This window comes from Lates calcarifer, linkage group LG13, assembly GCF_001640805.2.
Source record: "Lates calcarifer isolate ASB-BC8 linkage group LG13, TLL_Latcal_v3, whole genome shotgun sequence".
In the NCBI taxonomy this organism is placed as follows: Eukaryota; Metazoa; Chordata; class Actinopteri; family Centropomidae; genus Lates; species Lates calcarifer.
The window spans coordinates 14,063,281-14,078,592 of record NC_066845.1 but is presented as its reverse complement, the minus strand read 5'-3'; the positions used below and the strand labels follow the sequence as shown (position 1 = coordinate 14,078,592).

General features: G+C 38.5%; 2 protein-coding genes across 2 annotated transcripts; both read right to left on the bottom strand.

The window, feature by feature from the left end:
• Positions 1–256: 256 nt before the first annotated feature.
• gda (guanine deaminase) lies at positions 257–9,919 on the bottom strand. The gene is made up of 14 exons (XM_018669644.2): positions 9,713–9,919; positions 9,097–9,185; positions 8,641–8,812; positions 8,297–8,384; positions 5,154–5,259; positions 4,883–4,910; positions 4,633–4,740; positions 4,234–4,341; positions 4,026–4,123; positions 3,666–3,733; positions 3,181–3,327; positions 2,767–2,885; positions 2,656–2,683; positions 257–2,564 (listed from the first exon to the last, which is right to left on the bottom strand). The coding sequence occupies exons 1-14, from the start codon at positions 9,839–9,841 to the stop codon at positions 2,491–2,493; spliced, it is 1,362 nt and encodes a 453-aa protein (XP_018525160.1). The 5' UTR covers positions 9,842–9,919; the 3' UTR covers positions 257–2,490.
• Positions 9,920–13,163: 3,244 nt separating this feature from the next.
• lg13h9orf85 (linkage group 13 C9orf85 homolog) lies at positions 13,164–15,052 on the bottom strand. The gene is made up of 4 exons (XM_018668295.2): positions 14,852–15,052; positions 14,585–14,691; positions 14,088–14,201; positions 13,164–13,531 (listed from the first exon to the last, which is right to left on the bottom strand). The coding sequence occupies exons 1-4, from the start codon at positions 14,951–14,953 to the stop codon at positions 13,303–13,305; spliced, it is 552 nt and encodes a 183-aa protein (XP_018523811.1). The 5' UTR covers positions 14,954–15,052; the 3' UTR covers positions 13,164–13,302.
• Positions 15,053–15,312: the final 260 nt, after the last annotated feature.

Sequence of the window (15,312 nt, the reverse complement as noted above, 5' to 3'; positions counted from 1 at the left end):
ATTAAGATCATAATTCATATATAACTTCCTTATTTACTATCAATAAGCAGTAACTGGGAGGTTATTGAGGGAAAACTCTTTAATTAGTTAATAGTATTGTAGCTGTAGAATATGATCATGCAGAATAAGGGATTAATAAGTGCTTTATAATCAAAGAGCCAATATGTATGCTAATAAGCAACTGGTTAATGATGAATAAGTGTACCCTAATATAAAGTGCCAAAAAAAAAAAAAAAAAAAAAAAAATCAAAACAGACATGGTGAAATTCTTTATTTCAATCTCTAATGATGTGACACATCAAAGAGTTTCTTTAACATATAACATTTGGTGATATAGAGTTTTGTGATAAAAAAAAGATGTATTACAGTAAAAAAAAAAAAATTGTCTTAAATACATCCTTGTTTATCAAGACAAATACATATTCAGCAATCAGCCCATTTCATTTCCCTTCATTTCCTAACAATTATAAGACAAATGGTAATCTAAAGACATTTTGGTCCTTAAAATCAAACATCTGAGCAGTAAAACCATTTGAATTGTAATTGCTGAGTAGATCTAAGGTCAGTATTATTTTTTTACTTAGTATTAACTAGTGACTCCAAGAGAAGTTGAATCGAGGGCAACTGGAGTTGGTGTCTCAGTGTGTTGCAGGGTTTGAAAAACACAGGGATGCAGTGCTTGTCAAATAGTCCAGACATGTATCAGATGACAGTGTTGTTGTGTTTGTTCTTCTTTTCTTTACAACCCTCGGTGTTGATGTCTTTCCTGGAATTTGCAGCCATTTTCATGTCTGGAGCATCTGAGAGGGATATTCAACAAGCACCGCATCCCTGTGTTTTTCAAGCCCTGCTACACACTAAGACATGAACTGGTACATCCAAGAGAACATACACCCAGAAAAGCAATCTGATGAATTCAGCCCAATGCAGTGAGGAATGCACAGATCTATACATCAGTGAAATTAAACAGGCATTAAACAAATTCCTGGCTCAGCACAGAAGGTCAGGACTACCTACTCCTGAAGGAAAAGGGACACTCCTTCGATGACAACAGTTTCAAAGAGAAGTGAAGGAAGCCATTATGTCAAAGTTAGAGAAACCACCCCTCAACAGAAGATGTCTATGACCCCATTTATCCCCCACATATAATACAGCATCCCTTCCCAGGAGATTTAACAACCTTGTACACTTGGCCTCAGGTGACTCCCACTTCTCTAACGACTGCCATTAGCACAGGCAGGAGCACTGACAAACCAAATGTTACAAACAACCCCAGAGACACCTGGGTCTCCCCAGTATCTACAACCAAGTCCAAATGCCCTCACTTAAAACTTTTCCTGGATAACAATGACCTTAATGACTGAGAATTTTCACTGACAAAACTAATAAATGATTCTTATAATAAGGCACCACATTAACTTCACTTTTCACTGAGTCAAACCAGGACGTGGATTTTGAGGTAAATCAGACACATGTTAGTACAGCTAAATGTCAATTTATACCCAGAACAGACCTACAACTGGAATGAGTCCACAGTTTCACCACAGTGAGTGCTGCAATCTGAAGCAGACTGTACGGTAAAAAAAAAATCAAATAACAAAGTCATAGTCAAAGTCAGTTTTTGTCACATTTAACACTTGAGTTGATGCATTTGAATGGAGTGTACAGAGTTGTGATTATAACTCAAGTCAATCTCAGTCTTCTGATTATAAAGTATTTCCTACCTAAAAAAGCATGAAAATGGGATCATTGAGCTACTGTAAGTAATCAGATCAGGCACCGCAGCTAGACTGAGGACCGAGCAGCTTTAATATCACTAGTCCTGTGCTAGTACGTTAATTTACTTCATGGACAATGAAAAAAAAAATGATTACATTTCTTGAGGCAACACAAAGTGACCTCAACTTGCAATAGAAAATATGTTGTCTTGAACACGCTATAGAGGCCACCATCACCAGTACTTGTATCTTTGTTAGTTTTAGTAAGTTTAACTAAGACGTTTAAGTAAATAAAACAAAAAAAGCCTTCAACAGTGTGCACATAAACAAAAAGAACATAAAAAAGAGTTTTATTTATCAGATGGTGCACAAATATATTTCAGTATGCAAAAACCACTAGCAACTAGCTAACTATCTAAAATAACTAACAGAAAAAGTCCAACATTCACCGCACATAAGTCTCTTGTTAAAATACATTGTTTAAACGCTCACTAATTATCTTTGAGACTTAAGGAACCGACTGAATATGAACTCAGCTGAACACAATTTTGTATGATCCACATTGAAGCTTATAAATAGCATGTCACCATTCTAAACTCTGGAAAAACACTAAAATATTTATCAAGATACTTAATTTCCTATTTGTCTTCAGTGGTATAATAATCCAGTTCATGCAGCCATATGGCTTTTCCAGCTGATCATTCTTTTGCTGCCTATATTGTATCTTTGAGATATACGTGTATTTTAAGCTGTGAGATAGATGGAGGTGTGTTTACTCTGTTGGCTCTGTGAATGGTGCCACCTTCCTCCCAGCCACAAACACCTCCACTATGTTACGATCATCACCTGCGACAGAAGAAGAACAGACAAAAACATGCAGGTTGTAGTAAGTGGCGGATGAGAACCTAAAAACTTGTCCAGTGAAATGGACACTCACCCAAATTCAAGAACCTTTCCAACAGGATCTGAAAATTAAAATGAAGATGAATTAGTGTTAGTGCTGAAATTTCTGCCAACCGGTAGATTAAGACAGTTCTCAACAACCAACCTTTGGTTCTTCACACTGGAACACGTCAATAGGTGCACCAGGAGCAGCTACATTCACCCTCAGGGCATCAAAGTCTTTGCCAACTTCAAAATTCCCTATTTGGTCATCCAGGGACAAGGCTACAGGCAAAACACATAGTCAAAGAAACTGTTGTATTCTATGCCCTTGTGTAAAATCGCAATCAGTCATCATTAAAACTATTTTATTCCCACAGCTACTAGTGTTTTGAATCAGGGATTTCTGCTGCAGCGCTCTAATGCAGAGTGACTTTGAGTGGGCAAAGGCACTTAAGCGAGAAAAACGACTGCTGATGGAGAATATGAATAACAAAGGGACTGAACATTTCATGTTTTTATTGTAACCTCTGTACAATGCTGGCTTTGTTTCTGAGTGACAGCTGGGTTTGTGTCTCACCTTGGCTGCCTCCCAGTGTAGCCAGCCTGAACACCTCCTCGAAGTTGAGTGTGTCATAGTCTGGGTTCTGGATGGTCAAGACTTTGGACGAGTCCAAAGCTCTCCTCACAGCATCCAGCATTGAGGCAGAATAGCCCCCAGCCACATCTGATGCAGCGCCACAAAAACACAGACCAGATGGGTTTTTGAAGTTGAAGTACAAGCATGCGTACAAGACACAAGCATTAGAGCAGCATGTCCATTTCTAATTTTGAGATTTTTTCAGCCAGTAAGACTAAAATACTCAGAAACTATAAAACTAGATTACGTAACATAACCATGACAACCAATCTCACTGCTGCAACAGGCCCTACCCACTGCTCTACCTGACTCCAGCTCCCATGCATGCTTGGAGGGAGTTTCCAAAACACAACAAAATGTAAATTTACTACTTCATATTGTCCAAAGTGGTCTAGCATTTGTGCACATAGTTGCTCTGCTCCCACCTGTTCCCAGCCCCAACTTCACTTTGTGGTTCAGGACGTTGCGGACGTCTAACATTCCACTGCACAACCTGGGTAAATGGAGAGAGAGAGAGATAACTAATAGAATGAAACAACTGACAAAATACCATTTAATATTTTCTAATATTTTTTTCTGATTTAAATTCAAGCGCTTTTTATTTTACCTCTACTACCTAATTTCAGCACATGGATCAATTAAATCTATATTTGTTGTACATCTTTGCATCCATTTATAATGATATGTCACTGTATTGGTTAAGTGCTATTTTATTGTGAGATCTGTGTTATGTAAATCATCATGGGCCTAGGTCACATAATCTTGAGAAACTATCAGAGACTTACGAAATGTTGGAATTGGGGCAGTGAGACAAAGAGGCTCCTGTCTCTCTGAACAGATCCAGCTCTTTATCACTGAGGTAGCAGCCATGGGCCATCACTGTCTGTTATAAATAAAATCAGGTATGTTAAGCATTTATATCAACATTCATACCTTTTATACAGAAATCTCTGATGGCATTTTGTGCGGGCAGGGATGTGATTGTGTACTCACTTTGTCGGTGAGCAGGTTGTATTTGTGATAGACGTCAGCGTAAGACTCTGAATCAGGAAACAGCTCCTTCACAAGCTTCACTTCCTCGACATTCTCACTAATATGACTCTGGAAATAAACACACACATGTCAAATGCTAAACAGTTATTATAAAAGAATCTAGAGTGTTGCCTATGACAAAGACTGTGGCATTTAGATGGAGCCTTAAGAGTGGCGGTGCAGCAAAGTGCTGTTTCTCATTCTTCCAACTCAACATTCTTCCTTTGAAAACTGCATGTGTGTGCATGTGTGTGTGTTTATTTCATTGTTTCCAAAACCCCACAGGCCCAATGCTTATTGGTCTCTATGGCAACAGTCCCCTGTGGACATAGCCTGGTTTGGTTGCCACCTTGAGCTCACCTGAATGTGCAGGTGGTTATTCTTAGCGATTGCTCCCAGCTGTCCTAGCAAGGCTCCTGTGCAGGATGGAGCAAAGCGGGGAGTCACTACTGGCTTCACTAGGGGATACTACCCGAACCAAAAAACAAACAAACAAACAAAAATTGGAGACATGGGAATGGCAGAGAATGAAAATCTGGAAAAAAACAATGCAAACTTCTGTTTTTCTTTTTCTTTGATTTGTTCTATTTATTGTATTGTAGAATCTTACCTTTTTGTTCAAGAGCTCTGCAATGAACCTTGAGGGAACAAAACAATGATTATAATTCATTTGGGGCATGTTCATTGTTTTATGAAATTAAAAAAATACTGAATCAAACTTAATTAATATTACCTGTCTATTAACTAATTACATAAAGGCCACTCATAGACAGTTTGACACTGTTTAAGAAATAGTTGGTACTATATAGCTAGAGCCTGCACATGCATAAAGACCAATACAGTAGATCTGCTATATAACATATGGAGCGGTTGATACCCACCGACATGTTTCCTCTTGAGACTCCTGAATGGTCTCCTTGTAATGTTTCACAGCGTTGTTCCTGTCCATACACACCTTACCCACCAAGGCACGCTGTCCAAAATCATCTGCAAGAAAAATAAGGATGCCTGAGCTCACAACAAGTTTGTTACTACTGAGCAGCATATGACAGCTTTATTTATGGCACATTTTGAGCATGAAAATGCAATGCAATGACCATAGTTACATGATGATAAAATGTGAACAAGGCTGAACAAGTTTCCGCTGACACCGTTCCATATTGAATTTGAAGTATTTGTACAATTGTTAAACTCACACTTGAGCAAGAATCTTTAAAATATCGCCTGGCTTTGTGTCAGGTCACGTCATGTCAGAGTCAAATCCTGCTGTCACTCACAAGCCCTAATCCCAGTCATCTGATGAATGTACACACAGACTCATATTCTATACATGGGTACATTACATATAACTATGTTTATAAATATCCTGCACAGACTCTTAAACAAGCTCACGCACATAAAGAGTTGTCAGTCAAACTATCAGGACCATATGGCAGCTTCCCTCAGGCGGGTTGGGGTGGGCAACCTCCATGCAGAGATGCACCGCCTTCCTCTGTTTAATCGATCAAGCTTCCAATCAATACATCTAGCACTGCAATTACTATTACATTATTTTCTAAGCATCTTATCAGTATCATACTAATAAGAGCAATCAGAGTAATGGTCATATAGCAGCAAATAAATGACTTCAAAGTTTACTGAGCACCTAAATTTGGTTAGTGCTGCCAGACGTTCTATTGTCACCATGATAGCCAGACACAACAACATTCATAACAACATGTACAACAACACAGTTAAATGGGAGTGCAACAAGGCAACAGAGGTACACTTCAAAGTTGAATAAACATAGACAACTGTTTTGTCACACATTCTGTCGACATAGACACATTCAACCACAGACAACCACATGTTCCAGCAGTCAGTTATTTTTTCAGTTCAATCCTTGAACAAGTATATACAGCAATCCTTAGCTAAAACACAATATAAACACTTGTGCATGGAGTCCACAGATTTACTTGTTGTATCTCTGTCTAACCCAGCTGCTCAAAACATCAGAATTTGTGACATACGGTCAAATAAAAGCAAATCATGTAGTTTCACTTTACCAATGCTACAACTGGAAAAATGTGTGAACTGTGAACAGGGTGCTACAGCTAATAACAGGTCATTATAACAGTAATTTGCAGGAGGCAAGTATCACAATCTTAGCAGCTGCATAATCACCATAGTCACAAACCTAGAAGACCAGCGCTAACAGGAATTTTGCCTGGAACTAAGTTTGCAAATAGTCAATTTGTTGTATTTTCATTAAACACACATTTATTTAAAGGCCCTGCATGCATATATGGGTGTTTTGAGTTAGACTAATTAGGCTTTTACTCAGGTTGAGGGCAGAGTTGATGAGAAATGTGGAGGTGTACATTTTCTTGCCCTAACAGATGTAACAAAACCAGGAGAGTTGTGGAGAGGTCTAATCAGACAATCAAGACAAGTTAGAATAATAATACCATTAGAAATATTGTCAGAGGGCTGTAATTGTAAATTTCTTTGTAACCATTTTCTTGTTGTAAAGTAGTCTTGTGATGAAGAGGAACAGGAAGTTCATCAGGAGCTCGAGCCATTATAAAAATAAAAAAAAACAACAGATTTTTACAGCAGAGAGTTTTTTGTGTGTGTCAACACAAAAAACACACATGGAACTGATTAGATTATTGATGGCTCTGTGACATGGCCCTTTGTCAGGCCTCATTATTGTGAAAAAGGTCTATTTGCCAAAATGTTTGAATCACCTGTGTGGGTGGACAGGGTCTTAAATTATTTTGCAGAACAAGGGAAGTACCAAAATATGATTTTTGTAAGCAAACAGATGCAGTTATATGGCCAGTGTCAGCATGTTCATCATTGGTAACATGTTTATCTATTACATATCATATTTTAACTTTGAAAATCGTGTGTGGTTGGGAGACGGGGGCATGTGACAGGTGACACCCACCCATGTTATGTATAGTAATATGGTTGTACTGTAACAAGTTTAGTGTTACAGATACTTGACATGATCAGCAAGTCTCAAAGGGACTGTGACAGAGCTTCATGCTGCTGTGACCAAACACTTCCAGTCGAGTCAGGCAGAAAATATGCGTAATATATCAGATTTCCCTGGGACTTTGAACTTTGGACTTTATAAGATTCTAAGAAAATACAGAACATCAGATTTTGCATATGTATATTTTATAACACTATATTCTATATCTATCAGTATATCTCTAAACTGAATAGAATAAATTCAACACACATACACATACACACAAATATGCTTACATTGAAAACCAACAGTTTTCAACAACATGGAACAGCTGCCCAGGACAGAACAAAGTTGGAAGTTCACTGACCCTGATTACACAGAATGACTACGTAAAGCTGCCAAAGCTGGTGTTCAACTGAGTATGGTTGTATCATTACACATTTGTGTGTGTGTGTGTGTGTGTGTGCGTGTGTTCAGTATTATATAACACCAGGAAGATAAGGATGAGGCATAAAGGTGAGCAATGTGTTTGTGTGAACAAAATAAGTGTGTTTCTGACCTGGAACCGACAGCATATCAGCTGCATGAGGCATTATAAGCTTGATTTTACAATTACTGCGGTGAATAGTGATGGATTCAGATCTTACATTGTGTTCTTCATGGCATTTCAACAAAGCACATGGATCCATTACCATAGCTGGAGCCTCTGCTCTGGTTATAATGGCGATTACACAGCTTTAATATGTCAAACAAGGCAGAAGTGCTGTGCTGTGGAGATGCTCTCTTAATGTCCAACATTTCTAGAATATTATGTGGCTGTGGTATCAGGCTCACATTACAAGTATGTTCTTTAGCAATAGACTCCAATAGATGTTTCTCACCTCCAACCCTCAGATTTTCCCAAGTAAAGATATACGCATGTATGAACTGGCAATCTCAACACCACCCATAGGTCACCTACTGCTATAAGGGGATTATTTTAAACTACAGGGTGGATATTTGACTGTGTGTGTGTGTGTGTGTGTGTGTGTGTGTATGTGTGTTGAATGTAGGATATCTTACTTGCAATCTGGCCCAGCAGGAGAGAGGCATCTGTATGTATGGTAGCAAAGTAACATGCAGTGGTCGTTCCGTTTCTCAGGGTTCTTTTCTGTAAAGGACAGGGATCATATTACAGGATTAACACTTTCTCTTGTTAAAGCAGTGAATTGTTCAAACCCTTTTCAAATACCAAGCAGTATTTAGTTGCCAGAGGAACCCATACCATTTGCAATATCTGAAACACATCAAACCTGTTATACTTGCATTGCACCACAAGGCTCTGTTTTGGCTTGTTGCATATATTTACTTATGAAAAACACAATTGACTTCAATAGCCATATATTTAACGATGGCATCAAACTCACCACTACTTGAGTGTAGACCTTGTTGGCAAACTCCAGATCTTTGAAGTGATACTCTACAGGAAAGGTGTAGGTATTGAGCCACTTTAGTAATGGCATGTCCAGGGCGGTGCCAGCGTAGCTGTACTGGGATGCATGGATGTGGGTGTCCACCATTCCTGGCATGAAGAACTCACTGCAGTGGAGCGAGCATGAAAATGATTTGCACGCAGTATATTGTTTTTTTATGGGCTATGCAATAAGTGACCGCCATATGATGCAGTGACTCATACTGTTCTTTCACACTGTAGTGGTGTAACAAATATCATTGTCCATGCAGAAAAACACAAAGAAAACTGTGGTCATGTGTTACAAAGACAGTGTTACTATCTCACTCATTTAAGTCAATTCATGGTAAACTACTGTTGCTCAGTTATACACACGATAATTTGTTCACTATACATACTGTCTTCTACTTACTGTTGTGTCAGTTGAGTGACTTCAGATGGACTGAATCCAAACATTGAAGACAGTCTGTCGAGGTCCTCTCCTTTCTCAACAAAAGCAATCTGATGGCACATTAAATCAGCCAAGAGTTACTGATGATAAAAACGCATGTAGAGTAAGTTGAGAGGGCTGAAAACATCACAGGTCTACCTTTTGTTGATCGCAATGACTGTGTGCTTAAGAGGAGGAAAACCTGAGAGGCACACTACAGTATAGTTTATATTTAACATTCAGCTAACAGCATACAATCATCAGCAGTGACAGTGGTAAGACAAATACATGCTTTATGTAATCCTCTAAACAACACCTTTTTGTGTACTAGTCTCTGATAAGCACTAAATCCACCTCGTTAGTAACGAGCCATCAGTCCTACAATGTCCATTTGTCGTTTTTGGACTTGGATTGTCCAAACTGTGCCAAATGTTGTCCTTATGCGCCAGGTTTAGGGGGCTACACTTAAATTCTAATAACGAGACCCACAACCCAAAGGATGAGCCCACGGACTTGTTTCAAAACTATAAATAATAAGGTTCTACACAAAACATCTAACGCTTGCAAAAGCTGTTTTAGATATTTAAGTCTTAAAAACCTTTCCATCCGTATCCACTCCCAGGAGCGCATTTTCCAGGATCTGCACCGCAGTTTCTTGGGTAGAGTGGATGAATGTTCCTCTGTAGACGTGAGAAATTGCGGCGGTCGGTCTGTCGGAGCTTGCCATCCCTTCAAATCGGTCCGAGTCGAGCAGTGAGATACCTGCGGCAGCGCGCAGGGGTTTTGTCCTCGGGGAGGACTGCGATCACCACGACGCACCAGGACGCACGAGTCAATCTGACGGCAAAGACAATCTTCAGCCAATGAGAAGGTAGGGCGTTAGTCTATGTGTGTGTTGGGGTTAGTTAGTTAGACCATTACGTTATTATGGTATAACTATCCACTGGTCACAGTCACTAAGACTGAGGAGGTCAGCTGAGGAAGATGTTTCCAGTTTTTCTTTTGTTTTACATATATGTATCAGGTGCAGGACTTACTGTAAGCACTGGGACTGGGACGATCTTTAAACACTGTTGTGTAAGATAAGTGGAAGAAATCCATACTTAAGTGGAATTCAGAGTTGCCAATTAACCTGACCTGAATGGCTTTGGACTATGAGAGGAGGCAGGAGTACCCAGAAGGAACCCACACAGGCAGAGTGAAAACACACAGACTCCTGTCCTATTATCACTGAAATGAAAGAGCTCAGTCTCTGCACTGCTACACACAATCACTCCAGCTCAATATTAAGACAATCTCTGACCACTAACAACTTATTGTTTTCCATCATAAACTGTAGCTACTGCCATCTTGGAAGACAATACTTAAGTTAGTATGACAATGAAACTGTCATGCACCATGTCTGAGAGATGGTGAATATCTCTCCATCTGGTTGAGTGGGCAGGTGTCAGATCGAGACATGTACAGTTTCTTATTACTAAACTATCTTTTGTAACTATCTCTTTTTGAGTAGGCCTATATACAATGGAGGATGAGAACTCACTTCAGTAGCCTTCTTAAAATTAGTTTTGAATTCCAGTGGGCCTCAACACTGGTTCCTAGAAATCATTAAAGTGCATTTTGAGTAGTGGACTGCAGAGAGAGAAGGCTATATATAGATACCTTGAAAAGGGACATTCTGTGCCATCTGTCTTTAAGAGTGATGGCAGGTCAGCAGGTCTATGTCCCAAGGTACAAGAATTTCACAATAACTTAAACATTGCATTGACTATTAATCTGGGCAGCTATTAGTCACATGCCAGTCAGCATATTTATGTATCCAATGGTATATTGCGTGTTTAGGCCTCCATGTTCCTCTTTGTCAGTGCCGTTTGTCTGTGTTTGAGACAGGTTGTCATGGTGTTTGAGACTTCATGTTTGGCAGCATGTTACATCTCCGTAATAACATCATAATTACTTCTAGTAAAATGGCATTAATGAGGAAAATAAAGAGATAACATTCAGGTAATAACAGTGAGAATATTTTCTGATGTTAAAGTTTAAAATATAATGAAGCAAAAACACCTTGAGGTAACAACTGGGCAAAACATATCAATCAAACCATAGAAACTGAATGGTGACAACAGGTCAACTTCCAGTGTAAATGGGTAATAAAAAAGTAATATAGAAGCTAAAATGCCTTTACAACCACAACTGAAATTTAGCTTCCCTTACTGATCCCAAACATTCCTTCTTTTTAAAGTATATATATAATTATTTAATTATTTTATTATTATCTTTGTTCATATTCAGATTATTGTTGATGGAGTTAATATTTCTCCTAAAAACATATTTCTCCAGCCAAGCATTCAATGCCTAACTCACACATTGAACAGTGAGAAGTATAATGAAGATGAACCCTGACTTTGACACTTGGTGCTCATTACTGCAGGCAATAACATCAGGACCACCAGGGTATTATGCAATGTACAAATAGCATATGACAAAGTTGCGTATAACAAAGTCAGAAGGTTTTCAGTGTCTGAATGAATAGTAAAACAATATCAGTTCTAGTTATTGTTACAAATAACTCAATGAGGAACTGTAATTTGAAATATTGCAGCATTCTTTTAATTTTATCAACCCCACATGACAAATGACCACACACAGTAATTTTAGATCATTACAGCCTGCAAGGGGCTATTCCCATGTAACTACAGGTTATACAGTGACAAAGGGAGGAAGTATAAAAGGCAGCTGAAAGTAATGAACAAAAAAGAGAACTTGTGCACATTCAAAGATCTCTTTTTACTTCCATAAAGCTTTCCTTAAAGGTTCAAGATTATATTGTTCTCTACAGAATAATCTCTCAGCAGTAAACAAACGTGTTAAGAAAGTAATACCTGTGTAGGTTTAACTGAATATTAGAATCAACACCTCTCTAAAACAGTTTTGACCATCAAACAAAAGCATGGTTCAGCACGGTAGGATCAAGCTTTACCTACACCTGAAGGACAAGGGACATGCCTTTAGTGATAACAATGTACATGTTTTAGATAGAGAGGAGAGGTGGTTTGAAAGAGGGGTGAAGGAAGCCATCAACGTCTAAGTACTGAAACCATCTCTCCTGCTCTCCTGCTCTCACCACCTACAATGCTGTCCCATCATCCCCTTCCAGGAGATTATCAACATCAGAATCCTTTATAAATCCCTTGTGGGAAATTGTTGCATTGCGGTGCGCCATTTCCCATGTACAGATAAAATATAGAAGAATAAAATAACATAACAATAAAAAAAATATTACTATAACCCATCTTCAAAATATAGAGAAATACAGCTTCCATTAATGACTGTCATTACAACAAGCCAGGAGCACTAACACAGCACCTACATGTCTTTGGACTGTGGCACAAGGAGACAAACTCCACAGAGAATAACCTCTGGAACCTTTTAGCTGTGAGGTGACAGTCTGTGGGTTCATTTGGGACTGATACCTGGGTCTTCTCACCAGTCAGAACTGAAGAAGACTCTTGAATGAGAGGTGAACCATCTTCAAGTATCTACAACTTAGTCTAGTTGCCCTTGATTCAACTTTTCTTGGATGCGATGTAACTATTTCCAGTCTACTATTATCTTTGTCTATTTTTGTATTTCAATTTTGTGTATTTTATTTCTTCTCATCTGTTTTTTAAAATCTCACTTTATTCTTCCTTAATTGTTTTTATTGCTTGTTGTTTCACAATGTTGCTCAAATACTTATCTTTGCCTATGTGAAGCAGGTTGAATTGCCTCCATTTGAAATGCCTTATCAAGTTTTACTGGCTATACCTAATAAAATGGCAAATGAGTATATATGTAAAGCAAGAGTGTGTTTGACTGAATCAGTGTTCAGCTCCTGATGTTTTTGTAAAGCCTCCACTTCTGCTTTCAGTGCTGCTGATATGTAAAGGCCTCCAAGTGTTGAGAAAACTCAAAGAATAAAAAAGGAAGTGCAACCATCCAAAATCTTTCCGAATCATCTGGTAGCTTTTGTCAACTGAACTACCTCAATGCTGACATTAACAACGTGAAACCGGCAACATTAGTTTATTTGCATCTGTTAATTTGTCACATCACAAACCTCATACTGTACATTGATTTTAAAATTTGGTTGGTATGTAAGTATTTTTTTTAAGTCCACTTGGTACAACAAGAACCCTCTTGCTGTTTTCAGTCTTTAACACTGACTCGGGACACATCTGGGAGTGTGGCAGACTTGTCCTGTGTTTTCTTTGGTCCTGAGTCACTGTCAAAATCTTCATCATCTTCATCTTCAAGGTCACCAAAGTCATTATCAAAATCATCATCACTGTCCATGTCCTTCTTCCCTCGCCCACGTCCTTTCTTTGTCTGTTCACCATCTTCCTCTGGCTCTTTCTGGTCCAGATGTGAGTTTATCCTAAACAGTGAGATAAAATCAAAATGAGGTAGCATCAAAAGTTGTCATGTTTACTTGTGCTGTTACAAGAGCAAGGGAAAAATCTCTCAAGATTTGCTTTGAATGTCATAATGTAATCAAAGAAATAAATATGATGGTACTGAGGAATAAACTGATGCCAAAATATTCAACTGAAACAATTTGTGTGCAGGGTGTAAAATGAAGATGTAAAGATTGAAACTAAAAATGATGTCATTGCGATAGGTAATGTCAATGTAGTAATGTATTCCATTGTCCATAAGATGGCAGCACTGCAGTAGAATTTAGAGCATACAGTACGTGCTTGATGAAAAATACAATAATAAAGTTGGCTTCTTTATGAGTGACTGACAGAAAAGTGAGCATGAAAAACATAAAACTAGTGACATTAAATGGGCCTAGAGTTTGAATAGTCCACAGAGAGAGTTTATAACTTATGTGAGGTCAGAACAGAAAATGACCTAAGAGTCACTGATCATTTGTATGTATGAATCTGTACAAACACGCATGCACACTCTAATAGTACAGGACAACTCACGGAATAACAATGTCCTCTTTCTTCCCGCACTTGCAGCAGATCTCTAGCTGAAGAGAACAGGGCTTACAAATGACGTGATACGCATCCTTCACAGTCTTTTGAGAACATTTGACACTGAAAGAAGAAAACATATATGCACATAATGTCAGCAATTTTTACACTGGAACCAACAATAGCACCAAAATTAGCACAAAAGCACTCTTCTAAAGCTCAACACTTTACTGCGCATATGACAACGTGAAACCTCTGTTAAGACGGGAGTTCAAACATTTCTTAACTATCCGGACAAGAAGTCAAAATCCCCGTGTGATAATTTTATAATAATATGAAATGGCGAAAAGATGCAAATCTCAGGTGTTGTGAATCTGACTGATACATGCCAGCTTGTTTACTGTAAGAGATCAGATCAGTTCAGTGTGTGAAGTCATGAACAGTGTTTGAAACTCTACAGATACTTTGCTTTATTCAATTTGTGTACAGTGTCCAGGTGCACTCACCATTTTCGGGGCTGGGTCAGTGGCTTGTATTTGTTGTACTTGACTTTCCACTCAAGAACACCCTTACAGTGTTGACAGAGCCCATCGTGGATCTTTGATTTTGCCTTCTACAATTAAGATCATAACAGAGACGTGATGGAAATGTTATTATAACAATGTTGCAACGTGGCTTTGACAAAGGAAATACAGTATCATTAGCAACGCTGCTGACAAAAGTCGAAAAGTCCAATTGCTTGAACAACAAAAAAATCTTAAATGTTTACACACCGTCACTTGTACAGTCGCTCCGTACTTGTCGTTTTTGAAGGCAGTGGTGTTTTGATGCTTCTGGCCTCGCGACCGAGATACATTACCTTTCTGAGAACTCATCTTATTTTCAAATTTTTAGTTACACATGTTGTGTGGGTCTACAAATCCAACAACCATGCCAGAGAGCGCACTAACCCGGAAGGAGTAAGAGCACGTCAAGTTACGTCATTGAGGCACAGGAACCATCCACTTTTTTTTATATAAAAGTGGTTAAAATAATACAAGATAAATAGCTGTTTATGTCAGTAAAAATGAAAAAAATACCACCTATCTTTTTACATTTAGAAACACGTTTAATAAATTAGTTAAAGACCAATGACGTCATCTACCAGGACGTTAGAAACACCTCGGTCGATCCTGATTGGATTGTGCCTTGCAATAGTAATCTCCTATTGGTTCTCGCAGACGTCAATCTACAC